Below are 22,380 nucleotides of genomic sequence, written 5' to 3'. Positions count from 1 at the left end.
AGAATTTATTCTAAAAGGTATTCATTGAGCGTTGCACACATGGATTTCTAAACGTAACTTTCTCTTGATATGGTGCCAACAAAATTTTAAAATCCATAAAAATTGTGCTATTATTAGCTGAATACAGTATAAAAAATACACATACGACAATTTTGAAAAAGTTAAATAAAGATACACTTAAAATCAGCGTGATATTAAGTCATCATGATTAATCATTATTAGCTGCATTTATTTAAAACATTTTCCCCATTTTGTATTCATGCATGATGTGTTTTCCAATTGCAATCAATTTTGGTTTGCGTTTACATTTGTGCAACGGCAAATTTAACGATCGCTTCGAGCCGTAAACAAAATCAAAATAAATACGAGCGAAAATGCAGCTTGAAAAATGCAAAAAAAAAATTAATTATTTTCGTTGAGGAAAAATTGGAAAGCTTCCAAAATGCACGGGCCAGATGTGAATTTCTTCGAGTAGCGTCGTAAATAAGGAGAAAATTGCGAAAAACTAGAAAAACAGCGTCAAGTGCAAACCAAAAAAAGAAAAGAAGAATAAATTAGAAATAAATAAACAAAAATTACAGCAAAAGTAAAGCGCACAAGAGAAAAGAAAGACTTCTAAGTGGATTTGTCAAGATGTATGCCCAAAGGCTGTTGATTCACAGCTCAGCCCACGCACACTGAATGAGAGAGAGAGAGGAGAAAGGAGAGTGAGGAGTGGGGACTGGCGGCAAAACAAAGTGTTCAAGGACATGTACAAGCAATTGCGAGGCATTAAGCCGTTAAATGTGGCACGCAGATCAAATGCTCCCCCTCTTTCCCTCTCCCCCCCTCCATCATAGTCACTTGACTGTTGGGCGTCGGCTGCGCATTTGCTCGTCAAACGCTGCGTATGTGTTATATTTAATTGCCACTAAACACTGCCTGCTGCTTTTACTACTGGTGCTGGTCAATGTCAGTGGCAAAGTTATGAGTAGATTCCTTCCTTCTCGTTTTAAAATGCAGCCACGTCCTTGCCAGCGTTTTAGTCGAGTGTCAGAGTTAAACCCACTCACAGCACAGAGTGTTAAGCTGGCTGCTGCTCCTGCTCAGGGTTCTAGGATTTTGTGAACGTGTCTGTTCCCGCTTTTGTTTGCGGTTCCTGCAGCGTGCATTCATTGAGCCTTCGCCTACGCTCGAGTACGCTCCATTCGCTCTCGCTCTCTCACACTATTCTCTCTCTTTCTCTGTCTGCCATCGTGTCTTGTCGGACGCCATTTGGGGCACGTGCGCCAACGTGGAGCTCGGTGTCGGTGTCGCTGTCGGTTGCCGTGCTCTCGATTCATCAGTCGACGCTCAGTTGATGTTGGTTTCTCGTACGGCGTGGTTCACATTTTCTATTGGTAAAGTTCGCGGATTTCGCGCTTCACAACAACGACAACAGAGCGACAGCAACAACAAATTTTCAATTTAGGTAAAGTCATGCGTGAGACTTCAAGACCATGTATCGACAACTAAATGACATTAAAGCCTCCCTCCACCTTTCTTTTCCCACTCAGCAGCCCCTAAAGTGCCTCCTCCAAAAACAACAAAAACAACAGTCTAGGCTGGAGATTAAAAATCCAATTGCTGCTTACATAAAGTGCATAGTTGTAGTTGCTCAGTTAGTTTTTTCTTTTCTTTTTTCGAGGTGGGCTCAGTTTGTCAGTTTTCCGCTCAGGTGACACAGTGTGAAATGCCTTGCATTATTCAAGTGTGGCTTCTCTTGGCGCCACTTCCGGGCCATGCTCTCTACGCATAATTACAGCCACACACACACACACACTTGCACGTACATTCACTTAAAATATATATATTTATCCCTATATGGTATTCACGTATATTTTTCATCATATTTTTTGCATGCGTTTTTTTTTTTGTTTCGCTTTTGTTTTCACTTGGAACTTTACAGACGACCATTAAATTGTGCCCCCAAACAAAATATTTTCGGTCTGTCTGCGACGTCAAAGTCAAAGACACTTTTATGTGTGTGTGTATATCTTCTAGATGTCTGTATATATAAATGTATATAAATACGTTCAGATGTATATGTATATGTATGATGTTTTGGTAATAAATAATTATAAAAGTGGCGCATTGTTGACACGCGAAATATTCATTCGCCAAATATTGTGGAACATCTTGTGTTGAGACATCAATTTGTGTATACAATACCCTGTATTTTAAGTTTTAACGCACAATTTATTGGTACACTGAATTCCCTAAAATAAAGTACGAAATGAAATTTATTTTCAGGTGCTTCCAAATTAGCTTTAATTTAATTCCTTTTTCTAACATGTCAAATTTTTCAACTATTATTTAAAAAGTTTACAAGATAAACCAAAAAAAAAAAATATATATTTCCGCATTTTTTCATTATTTTACTTAATAAAAGGAAGCAATTTTTCAATTTTTAATGAAATTTCAGCATAAAGTTATAAAAAAATGTTGTAAAACGATCGCAATAAAAATTTAATCTGTATAAATACGTATTCTGATAAAAATGATTTATTATTCATTTTTTATTATCTTATAAAAATATTTCCTTGTCCATATCTCTTTTATTTTGCAATTTCTCTAGGGTGTTTAATAGTAGTTTATTTTTTATCTATATTTGTTGCCAAAATGTCGCCAATTGGCATTTTTTGTCAAGGTTAAAACCAAATGAGATCATTCACGTGATAAATGATATATTATTTAGTGGGACTGGCAAGTCTTTAAAATACACTTATGGTTTGTTTACATATTTTCAATGTTTTGCATGATGTAATCTTGTTTATCTATTAACCAAATGAACTATACACGTACATACATACATACATGTGTGCCATGTATTTATTCTGGAAACAACTGCTTACTCAATTTGCTGCAATAATTGAAATCTGTATTGCGATGTGAAAGTGGACACGTACAATCTTAGTGTGTGTGTGTGTTTGTGTGTGTCTGTTTCAATCACAGTTGTTCTATTTGATTTTTGTTGTCGGTAGAGGGCGTCATTTGGTCAATTTGCCTTTTGCGTTTTCCAATCCCATTTCCAATTATCTATTTATATACCTACGTTATGTAGTCTGCTTATACGGATGCTAGAAATTTCTAGAACACTCTGGTTGTGAGTTTATCACGGATGGCATAGGAACTTGACACACACGACGTAATTGATTGTGCTCTTTAGCGCGCCCTCTTCTTTGGCTGCCGTCCTGGCTAGCTGTAAATTGCATGCGATTCGATTTAATTGCATGAGGGCGCGGAAATTGCTCCAGCATTGCATTGCATTGAATTTTATTGTGCAATTTATCCACAACCAAAATGGGGGCAAAGTGCGGGAGATAAGATTGCTTAGACTATATGTATTTATAAAATCGCATGAGTTGTGGTGTATTGAGTAGCATAAATTTTAAAATGCCTTATTCATAATTAAAAAGCGCTCTCTTATTTGCTTACTCACCGTTACTATTGCTATCTTTGTCTCACCCCTTCCGACTATTTTGCAGTGATGGAAATGGAAAAGCGAATTATCAAAATGGATTATATCAACAAAAATGAACGACGCATGAAAATGCACAATCATTAGCAGCGTAATTAGGATTGCATTAATAAATAAGAATTACGCGCACAGCTTTTTTTTTAAGCAAAATCCAAAAAAGCCGAAAAGCAAAAGTAAAAGCACAGTTAACTCTTTGGCAACGCGATAACTCTTCGTTTTGCTCTAAATCGAACGGAAGAGAGTGGTGGAAGAGAGCGCGCGAGCGCACATTGCTTTTTGTTTACACGCCCATTTGTGTAAAACTAAGGCAACGATTGCAACGAACGCCAAGCAAATGAATCAATGTTTATATTCATTGAACAGTAAATCAATTTGGCAATTAACTAAACAAATTTGAAGAACCGCACAAACTGATAATTATTGTAGCGGCATTGCAACGTCAAGCAAACAACAAATCACGCAAAAGCAAAGAGTTTTTGCGCAAAAGCAAAGAGAGCGAATGCATTGAGTGAGATAGAGAGAGAGAGAATCAGAGAGTAAATACACATAAAGAAGACGAACTCGCTCACTACTCGAAAGTACGAGTACGAGTGCGAGTACAAAAGCAACAAACACACAAGCGAACTCAGCAAATTTCGTTGAGTGCTCCAAAGTCTCGTGCTGGCGTTGATGTTGCGTTTGCCTCCCAGATAGAAATTGAGTCTCTCGCGTGACACAACGTGCGTCCAAACGAGCGGAAAGTTTTGTTTGTCCAGTGTGACTGTGTGCGTTGTATATGTGTGTGAAGAAGTTGGCTCTGTTTTTCTTTCTTTGCTTTTTGTTACTCATTCGTTTGAGTAGCAGCTGCTCTTGTGCCGCCCCCACCATCGACATCGACCCCATCAAAGCGGCAGTCGGTCATTGAAGTGCCACCATAACGGCAACGCAGGAATAAAAATAGAAGTTCAAATAAATATAGCGAAAAATTTGCAATGCAAATGTGTTTCAAATAATCGTCTAAGCGTAGCCAAGGCAAATAAACATACATAAAGTATAACAAGTAAATGTGTTGAAATCGCAACGTGCGTGCATAGCAAAAAAAACATACTAACGACTTAAGCGAGTGCAAAATATCGATTTTTTGTTAGCAGTAGCAGCGCACGTCGATGACCTCGACGACAACTACAACTATAACAACAGCAGTATAACTGTATAAAGCAAAAGCTGAACTAGCAACAGGGAGAGGCTAAGAAACGCTTTTGCCCAAATCGAATTGAGCCACGTTTTACATAATTGCTCAAGCGCATAAAACAAACACAAACGCCGAAACAACAAACGCAAACGTAAGAGCAAAAGCAAACGCAGAAGCAAAGCCAAACGCAAAAGCAAAGTCAAAAGAAGTAAAAACAGAAATTATAACGGCGTCCGTCAACCGAGGGCAAGTGGAAAACCTTTTTGTTGGTTTTGCTGCTGCTGCCGCCGCAGGCAGAAGAAGGCGCATAAGTAGCACGACGCTGCCAGAGAGCGGCCAAAGAAGTAGCTGCAGTCGAAAATCACAGAGACACATGCTTAGATATCGGCTCGTATCCACACACTTCCTAAAGCAACCGTAGTCAGCCCACGCCAGCCAAAAACGCAACTGGGGCGCTACAGTGGGAGAACGTCAAGGAGAGACCGAGAGAGAGTGAGCTAGCGAACGAGAGCGCACCATTTACTACAAAAGTTAGAGCGAACGCAATTGCAGCAAGTGCAGTACGACGGTACGTGTGTGAGCGAAAGGGACAGCGTGTGAACAAGAGAGAAATTGACTGTGACGTGTAACGTCAACGACGAAGACCGAACGAACACCGATCGCAGGATATACGAAGACACGAATACACAAAAAATTCACGAATTCACGAATCAAAGCATCAGGTGTAAGTAGTGCGTCAGGTGTGTCGACTCGGCTCATTAACGTAACGAACGTTGCAGCGCGTGGAGCTGCAACAAAGTCGCTGAGCTACGACCGTTGGCACAACATCATTGTGTGGGTCAGTTAAGGAGGTGAATTAATTAAGAGAGAGTGCAGATCGAGATCACAGATCGCTTGAACCGCAGCAGTTGCATCAGTTTGCAGCAGAGCGGCATACAATTCACATCAAAAGGGCAATATAATTCAGTCACAACGTATTCGCTAGGAGTTCTACGCCTACTCGGTTTGAGCTGTTTTCAATTAAATAGCGAAAATGTGCAGAGATCGCGATATGAGTTTGTCATAGATCAGCGCAATCGACAGTATAAGGTTAAGAAAAAAATCAAACTGATGTTGTACTGAATGTCGAACAACCTTCAACAGTCGTCACCAGTCACAAGGGAACGTTGTGTGGGCGTTTATTGACAGAGCCTTGGACCAAGCAACAACGACATTTGCAACAACAGCCACAACAATAACAACAAATAGGACGTCTACTTACGATCCAAGCTAATATACCAAAGTTAACAAATTAAGCCTCCATCAGCCATCACTTAGCCAATTTTAATTAAACAGCAAACAAAATATAGCAACAAATAAACAACAACAAATTTCCAGGATTCCCGAATATCCGTTCATGTGCAGAAGCGTGAAATGTGACTATTTTCAATAACTCGTTAGCAAGACCAACACACAAAATACTCGCGTCATTTGTCCCCCTCATCAAAGAATAAATACGTATATCGAGGGGGTCACCAAGCGGTTTCGATTTTCGGGTCTACGACCAACGCTGACAAGTTCAAAACGTTGAGGCGTCGAATATCTTTATCATTTGTGCTTTGTGTTAACCAAGAACGTCGTGCAGCTGGCGAACGTACGTGGAAAAATCAGCAAAATTGAAGACTTTGCGAGAAATCTTTGGAAGTCCGTTAAGGCTTGCATTGTAAGTATATTATTACGTTATATATCATTTTTATATATTATAACAACTAATATATCAATAATAATATCATAATTCAACATTTTGGGGTTGTACTTAAGTACGTACTTAAAAATGGAAGTTGATTATAAAAAAGTACTTTAGTTAAATTGATATTAAAGTAATAAAAACGTTCAAGTTATTTTAAGGCTATAAATTATAAATTAAAGACTGTAAATTGCAATTTATAAGTTATAAATTGTGGAAAATATTTAAACGACATTAATCTAATCCAGTATTAGCTGTGCTTATAGGAAATCCCAATCTATTCTCTTGCTGAAAAACACAATTCCAAAATACTGGAATACGTTGAGGATTAAAGTAATTTATTATATAGGTATAAAGTTATAGTCTATATATTATATCTTTTAAACATAACGACTTCTAACATATAAAAATTAATTTCTAGTATTGTTCGATCTTTTTATTATCATTTTTTTTGATTACTTTATTTTTTTATTTTACTTATACACAAAATTGTGCTATTATTAAAGTTCGCGGGGGTTCACGATAAATTTTATCAGGTGCTAAGATTTATATGATGAACACTGTCAGCTCAGGTTTAATATTCATTAAATGACATATTTTAAGTGAACAGCTGTTCAAGTACCTCGCAAAATTATGCAAAGTAACTGAAAAGATAAGGCGCATATCATTTTAATTTGATTATTTATTTGGCTTATAAATACTTTCTGTTTATGTCGCCAATTTATCAATTTATTAACTTATCAACTTATTTGCTCTCCCTCGTTTCGTTTCGTTCCGTTTCGTTTCTCTCTCAATCTCTATCTCGGCCTTAGCTAACTTAATTTATTGGACTTGACGTATGTCTGTCTCAATTATCGTTAATCCAGTTCGCACCTTTGCCCGGATTGTTGCTAATCGAATTGGATTTCATATTGATATTGTTATAAAGAAATTCACACCTATTTTTTGCTATTGCAAGTTGAGCGTTGCCAGGCTCAAAATCAGTAGAAAGAACTTCATGTGCGTTATACATCATTTCGAAAGAAAGAATTAATCCCCTGGCAGTTGTTGATAAACAAAAGTTGGACTTTGCTGGCAAGTTATAACGGTACCTGGTTAGGTATCCAATTTGCAATCAATCTGCAGCGAAAGCCCAATGATGAAGTGCTACTTGGTACTAGATTCTTGTTTGTTTATGACAAGCAAGAATTCATACTCGTATCTTTTCATATCGAACCACATTCACGGACTGAATTTTCCATTACATTTCCATTTCACGATTAATTTCTGTTCAATGTTTTCGCTTTGTTTGCCTTTGACTCATGCAGTGAAGTCTCTTTGCTCGACTAAGGCGCTGTCTCTTTTTATACTCGTTACCCATAGGGTAGAAGGGTATTATAACTTTGTGCTGGCTGGAAATGTATATCACAGACTGAAGGAGGCATCTTTGACCTCATCGAATAGCAAAGCGTAATTATAAAGAAAATTTTTTGAAGGTAGTAATACTATATATCAATATACCAAATATACATTCAAGTATTTCTTGGGTATATAAATGTTTGGTTTCTTTTATTGAAAGCTTATATCTCACAATTGAGCTCATTCACTTAGTAGTATAACTATCTACCAAATATATATTTCGGTATATTTTAGTATTATTTTTGTATATTTATATGCAGTTGAGCTCACTTCCTTAGTAGTATATCAATATACCAAATATACATTTTGGTATATTCTAGTATTCTTTCGGTATATTAATTTTGAGCTCACTCTCTTAGTAGTATATCAATATACCAAATATATATTCCGGTATATTTTAGTATTCTTTCGGTATATTAATTTTGTATATTTCTATTATTGAAAACGTATATTTCACAATTAAGGTCACTCCCTTAGTAGTATATCAATAACAAATATATACTTTGGTATATTTTAGTATTCTTTCGTTATAATAATTTTGTGTGTTTCTTTTATTGAAAGCGGGTATCTCACAGTTAAGCACATTCGCTTTCTTACTTCTCTATTCTGTAGCAGTGGAAAATTTTCGGAAATTATCGATCACATTTTATTTGAACATCAATTTTCCCTAACGACAGGCGTTCTTATGTGTTTGTTTGGCATACAAACATATGTATGTATGTATGTATTCACTTATTTATTGTTATTATTCTTGTTGCAAAGTAAATTAAACTGTTGCGTGCTTTTAGGCACGCCATCGCCTCAAACCCAATTCCAACTGTCATGTCGCGCATCGCTCACATGACTGTTGACCCAATACTCGAGCCCTTTGTTCACTTGGGAGCTTATTAGACAAGTCAATAAACTGTTTGCCATATAATCATAATATGCATATCAAACACAGTTGTCTGGCAAATCTCGTGTGTGTATGTGTGCAGGGTTCTTTCTTGTTGGCCAGCACTGTTCTCATTCACACGGCTGTTGAATTCAATTAGCAAATCAAGCAAATAAATAAGACACCAAAAAAGAAAAAAATAAAGAAATTGATCAACAACACGAATTTGTGTGCGTGAAAATTTGCTAATGCGTGAAATTCCTATATTTAGACATAACGCAAAGAGTTGTAAAAATAATTTACGTAGTTTATTTCTGTTCACGAGAAATTTATAAAAAGAACAGCAAATGTGCAAAGCTGCTGGATACGGAATACACAATACCCTATATGATCATTATGATCATCGTTCTGATTGCTGTTGAGTAAGGTCGGCGATCAATAGACAGTGCTGAGTGTGCAATATATTTTAGGGTATTACAGATTAGAGTTTGCTTCAGTGTTTGTGATGAAAATTAAATCATAACAATTAACAGATTGTGCTTTCTATATATGGTTTATTTTTAGATGTGTTTGATTTATGTGTAGAAACCGCAGATTGTTTAGATTGCTAGTAAACTAAAAAGCCAGCAAAGAATCTGAATAAAGACACAACGCGATTGGAAGTTAGTTGATTTAGTTAAAACAAAAGAAAAGTAAGCAACAATATTAATGATGAAATGCTCTAATTTAGTTGAACCAGAAGAAAAGTACGCAATTGTGGATTAATGATGTAGATTTTTACGCTCAAACAATCCTTAAGCAGATCGAGAGCATAGCAAAGTCTGTCTGGTTGCTATCTGCAATAGCTTGTATTTGTTTTGATTAGCATTAATTGTCTCGAGTCATTCAAGTTGAAGATCTCTACTATAATAGTGTCAGTCTGCGACCTCAGTTGTTCGATTGATGATTATGCAAAAGTTTTGAGCATCATAATAATTAAAGATTTTTATTTGCGATTTGCAATAGTAGAGTTGGTCACGAGGCCAAACATCTGGCAGTCATGTGATTGCCCCTAAAGTGAGCAAACGACAAAAAAAAACAACTAAAACTGGCAACCATTCACAGAAGTTGTACTATATACTATATATAGTAGACATACTCTCAGACTTTGTGGCGGTAACAGAGTCACAAGATTCAAACTTATAGTCATGATTCAATGCTAGTACCAGTCTTCCATTGGCACGTGGTAACAGGCGGCGATGCGATTCGAAAGAATCAACAATTTATGCACTTTAATCATATATGAATGACAAAAGAAAAATGCAAAAAAAAAAAGAGAAAAAGAATTCTTAAATGTTTTTAAATTAAAAACCTGTTGGCAAAGTCAACTGTGGCCCATAAATCAAGTCAATACTTAAGTACGAGCGTGTGACGTTCTTTCTGTTCACTTGTATCGTGTTGTGTGCTGTGTTGTGATGTGGTTTGCTCTGTTTTATCATTCGCTTTCAATGGCTTGGCAAAGTTCACGAAACTGGAAAACAAATGAAATTTGCGGGATGCTGTGTTGTGTTGTTGTGTCCCTTATACAACTGCGTGCCGCATTCAATTGAACTTGATTGATTTTAACGAAACGCTGAGTAAAAATACATATTGTCAAAGCGGAATTTGTAAATTAATTGAGCGATATGTCGAGCATAACAACAACAACACAGCGACATCGACAGACGAAAGCACAAATCATCAATGAAATGCAACCGCTAATTGCGTCACGTGCTACTAGCTGCGATACAATCAATCAGAGAAGAGAATCGATTCTCCCCGAGTAGGTGTAATCGTACTTTGGCCGCTTTCAATTTGATTCCATTACCTATCCCATTCTATATGCGAACTTTTGCCATTTACTTGCGGCATAGGAAAATAAACAATTTGCCCAGTTTTTTCCCTGACACTTTCCTTTTGTTTGCCATTTATCATTTCTCTCTGTGATTTATTTGCCAGTCAGTCGACTTCTCCACAACTCTTTGTACTCGAGTCCTAACAAAGCGATAAGCGATGGCATTTATTTTATTTATTTTAGTTTTTTCCTATATCGGGAACAGAAAACTTTGTGGTTCTATCAATTTTAGCTCCCATTAATCATTAAAACGTCTAAATTTATTTTATTGTAAATCTTTTTATACAGAATTTATATATTTGCATTGTTTTCCCACATTGTGCTATAGAATTTCATATATAGCTCTGGGTAGTGATTCTGATTTTTTATATAGAATTTTATACACAAATCTGTTAAATTATTCTGCTATTTTATTAGAGTATCTGCGCATCGTTGTGTTCACCTGTTCGTTCCCTTTTCGTATGCTTTTGTAGTCAAGCTACACCGTCCATTAAAACTTTATTTATTTCACATTTGCATTTTATGTTTCTCGGTTAAATTCCGCTGACATTTGCAGACAAAACTCACGGCAACAATGACGTCAGCAATGATTTTCGTTGTTGTCGTTTGGTCTGCCGACCCTCGTCGTCTCATTAGACTGCGTAGCTTTTGGGATTGTATAATCCTTGCCTTGCAGACAAGAAAGCAAAAAAACAAGAAGACAAACGCTCGCACGTGACTGACATTAACCGCAATGACAAACAACCAAAAATATGAATATGTTTGAGGATGGGAATTGGAATTGGGTAAGATTGCCGTGCCTTTCTTTGTTTAGTCGATAGCAACCGAAATATAAATTGATTGATTGCTCAATTTGCTAAAGCACAGCAAGTGGAAACGGTCTATAAATAAGCATAATAAATATAGACATATGAGGTACTACATACCACTTTCTAATCGCACGATTGCAGCACGTTGACGAACTGTCACTGACTATTCTTAAACTGATTCTGTATCTTTCTCTGGCATCTTACTTCAGGGCACTTCAAAGTTGTCACTGATCCTGCTCAATCAAATCAAAACGAAAGAAAGCCCCTAATAATATTTCTGCTATCTTATCTAATCTACTTTGATAAATTCACAAACAATTAACTATTTTTATAGACTGCTATTCCTCCAAGCATTCCTTAAACAACTGACAGCAACGCTAACAAAAGATACAATGCACAATGGATGACTTTAGTCTACCTTTGTGAGACGCGCCTAACAAGAGACAGAGAAAGAGTCAGGCAGCTTTAGTCGCAGTCTCATGCTCTTAATCGTCGAGTCGTTAACACTAAATGATGCTTCTATCTCTTTTGCCACCCACCTGTCACCGGTTTGAGCCAGTCTACGCTGGCGTTGGCCAGTCTGTTGCCGGTTTAGCCCAACCTATGGCTGAATCGCGGAATCTTATCAACAACGTCTACGGCTAATGGGAAAATTACTTTTCAATATTTGCTCGGTGAAGCGATTGTGAAGCGGAATTTACACGGATTTGTTAAAATCGCTCATACGCCGCATGTTACACTTTTAGCAGCATCGTGCGAGTAAACGTCGCGCTCTCTGCGCTGCGCTCTTTGTGTGTTGAGGGTGAGATGCTGTTTTGGCTGCTTTGTGTGCTCATGACTTTGTTTTCGTGCCCGCAGCAACAGCAACAACGGGGTAAACAATTTGATTATGGCGCGTGTCGAGTAATCAAATTGTGTAAAAACTTGTTGTTCTTCTCTACTCTAGTTTTCTGACGCACTCGTGGGCGTCAAACTTACGAAATGCGAAATTCAATAGCCAAAGTTCAACAACACTTTAGCGCACATTACAACAATTGTTACACAGAAAAAATATGGCACAAATACATCGAATTTAGGTCGAAGTAGTGTCAATAACTGGAAGCGAAAATACTTGATAACTTGATATTTTTAAGCCTGAAATGCTTTAACTAATGATTAAAATGTAATATCGGAGATTATTTCTTAAAATATTTGATTCGGTACAGAATTTTGAAGCCTAAATCTGGTATTTTGGTATATAACGTTATTTTAATACTCAAAAATTAATTTGCCAACATAATACTGAAAAAATACCTAAAAATATGTATTTTCATTTAGTATTTTGATATATTTCACCGTTTTAATACTGAATTAGTATTAATTTAACAATATAATACTGAAAGTATACACAAAATACGGATTTTAATCTAATATTTTAGTATATTGCGTCGTTTAAATACTAAATTAGTATTAATTTAACAATTTAATACTGAAAGCATGCCTAAAAAAATGGTTTTAAATGTAGTATTTTCGTATATTCCGTTATTCTAATACTGAAGTGGTATTAATTTAACAATTTAATACTGAAAGTATATTAATTTAACATTGTAATACCGAATGCATACTTAATTATCCAGATTTAAGTCAAACCAAAATATTGTTTTTTTTTAAAGAACTTTTTTCTGTGTATTTTTATAAACAAATTCAAAAATTGTTTGATTGAGTACAGAATGGTGTAGCCCAAATCTAGTATTTTATGTATATTTCATAATTTTAATACTAAAACAGGATTTATTTAAACATATAATACTGAAGCCGAAAATAGTTGCTTATTCCAGGAACTTTTCTTCTGTGTTCATTGCCTAATTGTTTGTTATTTAATACACATGCACTTCGTGCTCCTATTTGGTTGCTTTTACCAAATGTGTTATATACACACACTTTTCTTACGTAGAAAAACGTTTCTAATACTCATATTACACTGTATAAACAATGAATATGCCTCCTTTTCACCATATGAACGATTCTATGAATAGGTCATGACGCATTTCTTATCTTATGTTTTGACTGCTTAACAATATTTGTTGTTATTGTTTTCTATGGCTTTTTCAACTCTGTGTGTCTCTCGCATATCGATTGGGTTTTGCTGGCTACCTATTTATCTGTTATTATTTCTTTTTTTCTGGGTTCTTATCAGTTGAAAAACTGAAACTGAATTTCATTTATCATGCCCAAAAGCATCAAACATGATTCAGGGGTTTTTTTTTGCGTGGTAATTGGAACGCCCACGTTTACTGAACTTGCAACATTTGATCAGGCTATCGAAACTTAATTAGCTAATGGGTCAAATGCAGTTGTTGACACTGCAATTGATAGCAGATTACTTGATTTTTCGCTTAAACAATTGCGTCATACTAGGCGGATAAGCAATTGTTTATCTCACAAAACGGCGCGTAATGCGACTATTAATAAATGCAGATAAATAGTTTTAATAATATTTGGCATGGCATAAACTGACGATTTTTATATTTAATATCCATCACACTTTCTTTGACTGCAAGACAATCGATTGTTTCTTTTTTATATTATTATTTTAATGTGACTATTAATAAATCCAAAAAATTACTTTTTATAATAACATAATTGATTGAGGCAACTAGTTTTATGGCATAAACTCATGATTTCATATTTAATACTTATCACACTTTCTTTGACTGCAAGACAATCGATTGTTTGTATTTGTATTATTATTTTAATTGCTGTCATCGTTCATTTTGTGCTGTCAACACACACACACACACACACACACACACACACACACAGCAAATCCCACTTTCCGTCTGGAAGTTAGTTCAATTAATTTGATAAGCATTAATGCCGAACACATAGCAAAGGCTTCGAAAGTATTTCGCATGCTTTGCACGCGCCGCATTTGATACTTTAGTCTTTGGGTATCCTTTAGGGCAAGGCGCGTCTCAGCTGTCAACGATCACGTCGTCCATTGGCCAATTGGATATCCATTTATTCCCATACCGATTGACGTCAGCGTCGCGTGGGCTTTAATTGAGATTCGTTGAGATTTTTTGTGGCTGCCGCTTGTTGCTTGTTGCTTCTTGTCTCAAGTAATTGAATGTATGTGTACTCACTCACTCGATGACTGAAAGTACAAAAGCATAAGCAGGGTGACTGACACAGTTCTGCATCGCGTTCGCCTTCGCCTCATCTTGAAGCGCGTGATGAGCGCTCTACTTAATTAGTTAACATCGGCATATTTTGTTTTGTTGTGAGCGTCACCAGACACAACTTGTTGACTCAGGCATTGGTTAGACATTGCATATACGTATTATTGTTGGCCTCTAACTGTGACATTGCACTTGAAATATTTGTGTGTTGAGGAAGTGTCTCTGCTGTCAATTTGTTGTCTGTTGCCATTTTGCATATCAATACTTTTGTTTTTTGGTTGGCATTTCAAATTTTGTTTGTGCTATTTGGGCATAAACAACTGCATAAATTCATAAGCTTCAATTAAGGTAGCCATAAACAGAGCGCACAATTAGCGCGATTTATTTTCGTAAAGTCCCAAAATCGAAGCGAATAAACGAAACGAAATATCAATCATACGCCTCGTGTGTCTGCCGATAAGCGCGCAAATCTCTTGTCTGCACTGTGTGTGGAAGTCTTTGCAAGTCTTTGCATAAGTTTTGTGGCCATAATAAATTTCACACCTTTGCTCGCACTCACTCTCTGTCTCACTCTCTCTCGCTCGCTCTTTCTCACACTCTGTCTCTCTTTCTCGGTGCCTTAAACGCTCAGTTCATGATCGATTGCTTTAGCAATTATCAATGCGCATGCGCGTTCTCTCTCGCTCTCACTTCTTCACACAGCTCGCGCTCTCTTTCGCTCTCTCTGTGTGTGTTTTCGTTGACGGGGAGTCTCCCAAGATTTTCGCATATAATTCGCGAGGTCGGCGCTGAAATGAGTTTAATAGTAATTCGGCGCGCAAAGAGAAAGCAACGTTTCAAGATTCTCCTTGTTCTATAATCATAAAAAAAAACTAAAGCGACAAATAGCTCAACAAAAACAAAAATGGAATAAACTTTTCCAACATACAATGTGAAACTTTTGCAATGCAATTAAATTGTGATTAAGACACAAATTTAATTTGCAGAAAACTCTTAACAAAAGCAAAACCAAAGTGAAAAAGAAGTTAAAAATAATAAATTGACTGAAGGAAATCATAGCCTTCAACTTCAAATTTGCTAAATTGACTAAAAGAGAAACAATTTCAATTGATTTCGATTGAAATTAATTACGTCAGATTTATGTGTCTCATTTAACTGACTTTGAAAAGTGATTTGCCAAAAAAAGAAAAAACTTTGTGATAAATTCGTAGATTCAATTGTGATATTAAATCCAAATAGACTGATCAAATTAGCGTATTCGCTGATTAAAATGACGCCCAAGATTATAACATATTTTCTGGTAAATTTTCCATTTTACATTGTACACATTTTCGAATCGATTTAAGATTTATTTTTGGCTGGGATAAAAGCACTTTTGACATATTTTTGCGAGCGTGCAAAAAATTAATTAAATGCAAGTCATGTAATGCAGCGTTTTCGACGGGGTGTTTATAAATTATATGGATTTTTCCTTTAGCGAAATTCTTCAGAAGAAATTTTCCAAATTTTATACATTTTTTAAATTATATTACATAATTATTTCAAAATATTTGTTTAACTTAAAATAAAGAGTTGTTTTACAGATTAGAATTTATTTTAATTTCATGAAATTTTACTAGAATTTTTCTTAAAAAATTTTGAATAAATTTTGTTGTAGTAAAAAATTAATACTTTTTTTTAAACACACATTGTAAAAGTTGTTTGAAGAGTTGTTTTGTATCTTAAAATGTTTCTTAATTTTTAATAGAAATTTTTTTATCAAAAAAGAAATAAATTTAATTTTTGTAAAATGGAACAAACATTCCAAAAAGCTTTTAAGAGTTGTTCGGCAGTTTATAATTTACTTTATTGAGATTACGTTTTTTTTTAATATTTCTTTAAAAGAATTTTTTAAGATTTTAAATACAGGGTATTACTTAGTCGATTTCTATCAACTGCAATGATTTCATTATCTCTTCAAACCATAGAAACGAGCTTCACAGACTGACATTTATCACGTGCTTCATACATATGGATGATCGCAAATAGTTTGTGACCAATTCTTTGTTGATTGCTTTGACTCAGTTACATTAAAACACTGCAGCAATTATGCTCTTAGTCATATGTGACAGCATGGATTAAAGTTCATCTGCTGCGATAACTGCTAGGAAAATATCAATGAGTTTGCAACAATTGTGAATACTTGTAACGCTGTATAAAAGTCTGTTCTTGTTAATGACTTGCTGTAATGCAATATTAGTCATATAAGTTGCTTAGACTTAAGTGTATTAGCCTACTTAATGGCTGGGCTCGTGCGAATGCAGCTCTGTCGCTTAAATTATTGCTGCTTAATTATTCATCTTTTAGTGCTTAGCTAACACATATATTTATTTTCTCACTCATTTGTCGCGTCATGTGGTGGCAAAAGTTGTTTAATTAAATCGCCGGCAAATGCTGCCCGCGTGATGCAACAGTCTCGAGACTTTGTGGCTGATCATGCGTCAGTTCAATTTATTTAAATTAAAGTTGCGTCTCAATCTGATTGTGTGTCTCTCTTTCTCTCTCTCTGTGCAGTGCGGCATGCGCCATCCCACAACTGGCCTTAACGAAGACGACCTAAGTCGTCTCACAGGTTCATCCTCCTCATCGACCGCGTCTTGCGGCAGCGCTGCCTCATCATCGTCATCATCCTCGGCAGCGGCAACGCAACGACAACAGGACCCGTGTGATGTCGTCCAGCTGTCGTCGCATCAAACGGATCAGCAGACATCGCCCCGCTTCAATTCCACATATCTACCCGAAATCATAAACCCCTTGGAATGGCAAAAGTCGCGCAAGCGCAAAGAGCGACTCGACAGCTGCTCGGCCACCAGTCAGGATCGCAAGCTACAGCGCAGCAACAGCGAGGAGCTGCTCACCGAACCGGAAGCACCCCTCAATCCGGCAAATCCCACACAGACGCATTGCCGTCAAACCCACTGCGAAGTCATTCGTCGCGTCTCCTCCGAGGATTTTAAACGCACCGCAAGCTATGCCAGCTACTGTCAGGAGATTGAGCGTGATTCTGGCGTCGATTTGCCACCCGACAGCAGCGAGCAGCAGGAGAACAATGCTGCGCTCGCCAATCTGCCGCAAAGTGTCAATATCGAGGCCACCAAAGATCGTGCGCGTCTCGACACAAGTCCAGCTCGATCACAGCAACATTCGCCGGTGCGCAATGGACGCCAGCAGCAAATGCAGCGTGAGGCGAGCGATGACAGCGAGTGTGAGCATGAGCGTCGTCGGAGCAGCGAACGCTTCTGCAAATCCCGCCAGCCGCCGGTGCGCAAATCTGGTGTCAGCAAGAAGCCAAGCGCAGGTGGCAAGTATTTGCCATCGCGGCGTGATGAGCAAAGTGCTTATAAATATGATTTGTCAGCGCTTAAATACGAGCGACGTGGCTTCATAAGCAGCAAGAAGCAACAACAGCAGCAACAACAACAGACGACAGTAGCAACTCTTGCCGATCACAACGACAACAATCTGATTGACTTCCATCAGCAGCAGCAGCAGCAGCAGCTTCAACAGCAGCAGCAGCAGACAAAGCGCAGCGCCAGCATCTCGCCCACTCCGACCACCAGCAGCTCGTGCAGTTCAGCGGGCAGCGATGACAGCACTCCGAATGCCACCTCGGCCCCCATCAAAGCCAAGCCGCCGCAACGCCAGCAACAGACCCTGAACCTGACCTCTGCGCAGGAGTCGTTGCCTTGGGTGCGTGGCGATGAGCCAGCGCCCATGTTGAGTCGTCGCTATGCGCACTCGCGTCATCATGCCGGCGGCAACATCGATGCGGCTGCCAAGTTGGCCAAAGTCATGCCATATCCACAACAACAGCCGAAGCAGGCGGCAAGCGTGCAGCTGCTCAGCGAGGACATGGATTGCTTGGAGCCGATGGATGCGGTGCGTGCGTTCAGCTCGTTGGAGAATATGCGCACACGCGATGTGATGCAGCAGGTGGTGCCCGCGATGATGGCATTCCAGACGCCCGAGGAGCGAGTCAAGGCCATCAATCGTCGCGTGACGGCGTTGAAAAAGAAGTTGGTGCAGCTGGAGGATTCGCTGGAGCAACGTTTGGGCTATCGGCCATCGCAGGCGGAGCGTCTCAATGACAAGTACATGAAGAACGCGCTCGCCGAACTGAGCAAGTTGCGCAAGGAGCGACACGAGCTTAAGACTGATCCCATTGCCGCGCTCGGCCTCAAAGTGGGCGCCAATGTTGGTGGCCAGGGCAGCGGGATTGCTGCCTCCCATCAGGATGCGGCCAAGAAGTTGGAGCGCATGAAGAACACACTTTGCGAAATCGAACAGGTAAGATGAGTTAATACGCAAAATTTGGCCTACTTTTATGGCCAGAAATTAACATGATCCCAAATGACGTCAGCGGGCAGGCTTTAGAAATCTTCTTTTCTTTCGATGAAAGCGAAATGCCATTTGAATTATGGCATGACAGCAAAATGTTATTGTGTGCCAAAAATGAATTCACTTACTCATATAATAGATACAAGTTGTTGTCTTTTTGACGAATTAAGCAAATACTTGCACTAAAGTTAGTATAGATCTTTGTTAGTTTGCTAAACAAAAATATTTAACAAGCTGCAAAAAAAAACACATGTTGCATAAGCCAAAATTAGCAATTGAAATGGGAGATGACCTTTTTGTTTATAAGCACATGCTATAATTAGTAGAGGAGAATGGGAGTATGAGAAATAATTACTACTTTACTTTGAAAGTATTTATTAGTATATCCATATACCAAATATAGCCTTTGGTATACTTTAGCGGGTATCTTGCTTACTTGTTTTTCAGTAACTTAATACTAAACCTCAAACCTCTATTAGTAAAAGAACTAATTACTACTTATTTACCTTGTCAGTATGTAATAGTATATCGATATACCAAATATACACTTCGGTATACTTTAGTCGAGCACTCTCAAGTGTGCTGTAGCTTTCTTTCTTGTTTTTTAGTAACTTCTTAATACTAAACCTCAAACTCAAATCGATAGCATACGCTATAATTAGTAATAGAACTAATTACTACCTTGTAAGTACGTAATAGTATATCGATATACGAAATATACCCTTCGGTATGCTTTAGTCAAACCCAAATCGAAATCGCAAGCAATAATTAATAATGTAAAATGAGTGTAGGAGGACTAATTATTTCTTAATTACCTTGTAATGTAGTCATTACCGAAATGTGGAAAATTTATTACACATTCCATGATAAAGCATAATTTCTAGACATTATAGATTGGGCAATTTCATTAAAATATTCAATTCTAGACGTTAACTTGCCAAATAATGCGGAAATTCAATTTTCTCGCGACATTTGGCGTCGCAAATACTTTTTATTTATGTATTCGCACGTCTGCTCATTATAATATAGTTTATATAAGATATTCAGTTATTTTTAACAACTTGTTTTGACTCGGGACCAATGGCGGGAGAACATGTGTTTATATAAGTTTTCTTGTTTTTTGTTTTTATGTGTGGACAAGCCTCCCGCTCTCTCTCTCTCTCTCTCTATCTCTGTGAGTTGTCTGGCAAAGCAGATGCGAAAACAAATGCACGTTGAAAGAATGCCAAAAAAGAAATATGAAGATTTTCATTGTCATTTCATTCTTGCGAGTGTGTTTTCATTTGTTGTTGTTGTCGGAGCACTTTGTCGAGCGTTAAGTCGAGCAAATCGAATAATGCCTAATGCATGTCGCTGATTAATTGTCTTGTTTACCAATGTGCCTGCCATTCGGGTACTTTGTTTGCACATCATTATTATTGTTTTTATCAGTTTTTGGGCATTATTTGGGCTTTCATTTGGCGGGATGGCACAAATGACATTTCGTTAATTACAATTTCCATTTGTCTGTGGTGTCTCTTTGGACTTAAAGTTGATTGATTGATGGCCAACTGCGCCCGTTAACCTTGAGATCGTTTCTTTATTAATTTTCGTTTTTCTTTTCTTTCGTTTTTTATTGCAGAATCTCAGCGAGAAGCGAACGCAGTGTCGTCGGCCACAGCAGCTGGAGGAGCTGACATCCGATCAACTGGTGCAGGAGAAGACAGCCGTACAGCATGGACTGCTCTATTTTGAGAGCCTCTATGGCCATCCGATTACCAAGGAGGAGCGCGATGCAGCGCGATCGCTGTACGATCGGTATCGGCAGCTGAAGCGTTTGGTGTCGCGCAGCATCATGTTTGGTGGCGGCAGCGGAGTGCCAGAGCTGCCCACCATATTGGAGCACGAGGCTATGGTCTTTGAGGCAACATCAACACCGCTGCAGTATTCATCGAACAACAGCACTGAGACAACAAATTCACCCAGCGACTCAATGGCGCCAAATAGTACATTAAACACCCAGAATGCTTCCTCCGATGAGTCGACCACCACAACAACAACCACAACCACCGCCACCGAGCACACTCAGGCGGAGAACATTGCAGCGCTCAGTCTGGATCAGCTGTGGGAGCAGCTGGAGCGTGTACGAGATGAGAAGACTTTGCTCAAGGCAACCATACGCGAGTATGAGTCCATATTCGAAGAGCAGAATGGTCGCAAAATGCTAAAACCCGATCGCAAATCCCTCGAAACTGAAACCTATGCGCAGTACAAGGAGAAGAAGGCCAAGGTGCGTCTGCTGCAGGCGCTGATCAAGAAACACATTGGACACTAGATATAGCGCCCATACATCGGAATTCCCCTCCCCCTCCCATACACAAATTATTATTCATTATTCATTCTAAACTTATTTATTTCATCATAGAATCCAAACAAATCCGTTTTGATTACCTACAAACGAAACAAAATACACAAAAAATATATACATACATTAATATATAATACACACACAAAAAAAAGAACATACATATATGTAGTTTTAGATTTACATTTATCATATATTCTATAATGATACATTTTATGAATATTGTTGATTCCTTATTGTTTTTTGAAAACGTCTATACGATAATATAAAACAAAGCAAAAAACTAAAAAAAAATACATAATAAAAATAAACAAAAGAAATGAAATTATGATATGATATTGAAGAAGCTGCAAGCAATTTGGTTCTGAACGTCAGATATACATACATACATAACTTAATCTTGGATCACACGCCACACACACACACACACACATGGACACAATCACACAAATGCATATATACATATATCAAGCAGACTTCCAGCATGGAATTGATATCTATACAAGCAGACATATATACATACATATATTGTATTGGTGTAATAACAAATCGCTATCTGTCTATCGTCATTGATGTTAAAAAATGAACAGTTCGATTTTGATTTATACACATATTATTATAGAACGCTTGATGATGTCCCATTGAGCAGAGAATGGAAAGCTCTATATGACTGAACCGCTGTCAGACATTACGTAAAAAAAAAGAACGAGTAATACAAAAGATTCATGATTTCCACATATTTTTGCACTTATTGATTAGTTATAGAGCTCTATGTTTGTTAAAGCATAAATCAAATACGAATATTTCAAAGAAAACTTTATAAATGTTGTCTATCCATTATTAGTAGTCGCAAATTTTCTAATTCTATCTGAATATAGACTATCTATCTCTCTCCATACATCCATCATATATGGTATGAATAAAATAGATTATCTGTATATTTGTATAGAAATTGAAGAGCTAACATTTATCGTCGTGCTTTCAATCAAATGTTTCACTTTTTACCGGCAATTTGATATTTGTGTGTGTCGAGTGGAAACGGAAGCAGCTTCTATTATCAGAGCACGATGGCAACCCCAGTCGATATCGATATATTCGCATGAATTCGTTGATCGAGGCCGATTGCCTCGATATCGATTAGTGCTAAA

The 22,380-nt window shown here is 37.6% G+C and overlaps 1 protein-coding gene across 2 annotated transcripts; it reads left to right on the top strand.

Moving 5' to 3' along the window:
- Nucleotides 1-1,347: 1,347 nt before the first annotated feature.
- LOC117570680 (protein FAM13A) lies at nucleotides 1,348-21,563 on the top strand. 2 transcript variants are annotated; one of them, XM_034252480.2, is made up of 4 exons: nucleotides 1,348-1,450; nucleotides 3,507-6,372; nucleotides 17,065-18,837; nucleotides 20,510-21,563. In XM_034252480.2, the coding sequence occupies exons 3-4, from the start codon at nucleotides 17,071-17,073 to the stop codon at nucleotides 21,200-21,202; spliced, it is 2,460 nt and encodes an 819-aa protein (XP_034108371.1). In that variant the 5' UTR covers nucleotides 1,348-1,450; nucleotides 3,507-6,372; nucleotides 17,065-17,070; the 3' UTR covers nucleotides 21,203-21,563. The 2 variants fall into 2 exon arrangements, with proteins under 2 accessions (XP_034108371.1, XP_034108370.1); XM_034252479.2 differs by lacking the exons at nucleotides 1,348-1,450; nucleotides 3,507-6,372 and adding an exon at nucleotides 15,335-15,811.
- Nucleotides 21,564-22,380: the final 817 nt, after the last annotated feature.

The sequence above is a fragment of the Drosophila albomicans genome, chromosome 3 (genome assembly GCF_009650485.2).
Source record: "Drosophila albomicans strain 15112-1751.03 chromosome 3, ASM965048v2, whole genome shotgun sequence".
Taxonomy (NCBI): Eukaryota; Metazoa; Arthropoda; class Insecta; order Diptera; family Drosophilidae; genus Drosophila; species Drosophila albomicans.
Note: the sequence above shows the minus strand (reverse complement) of the source record. Positions and strands in the feature narration are given on the sequence as shown.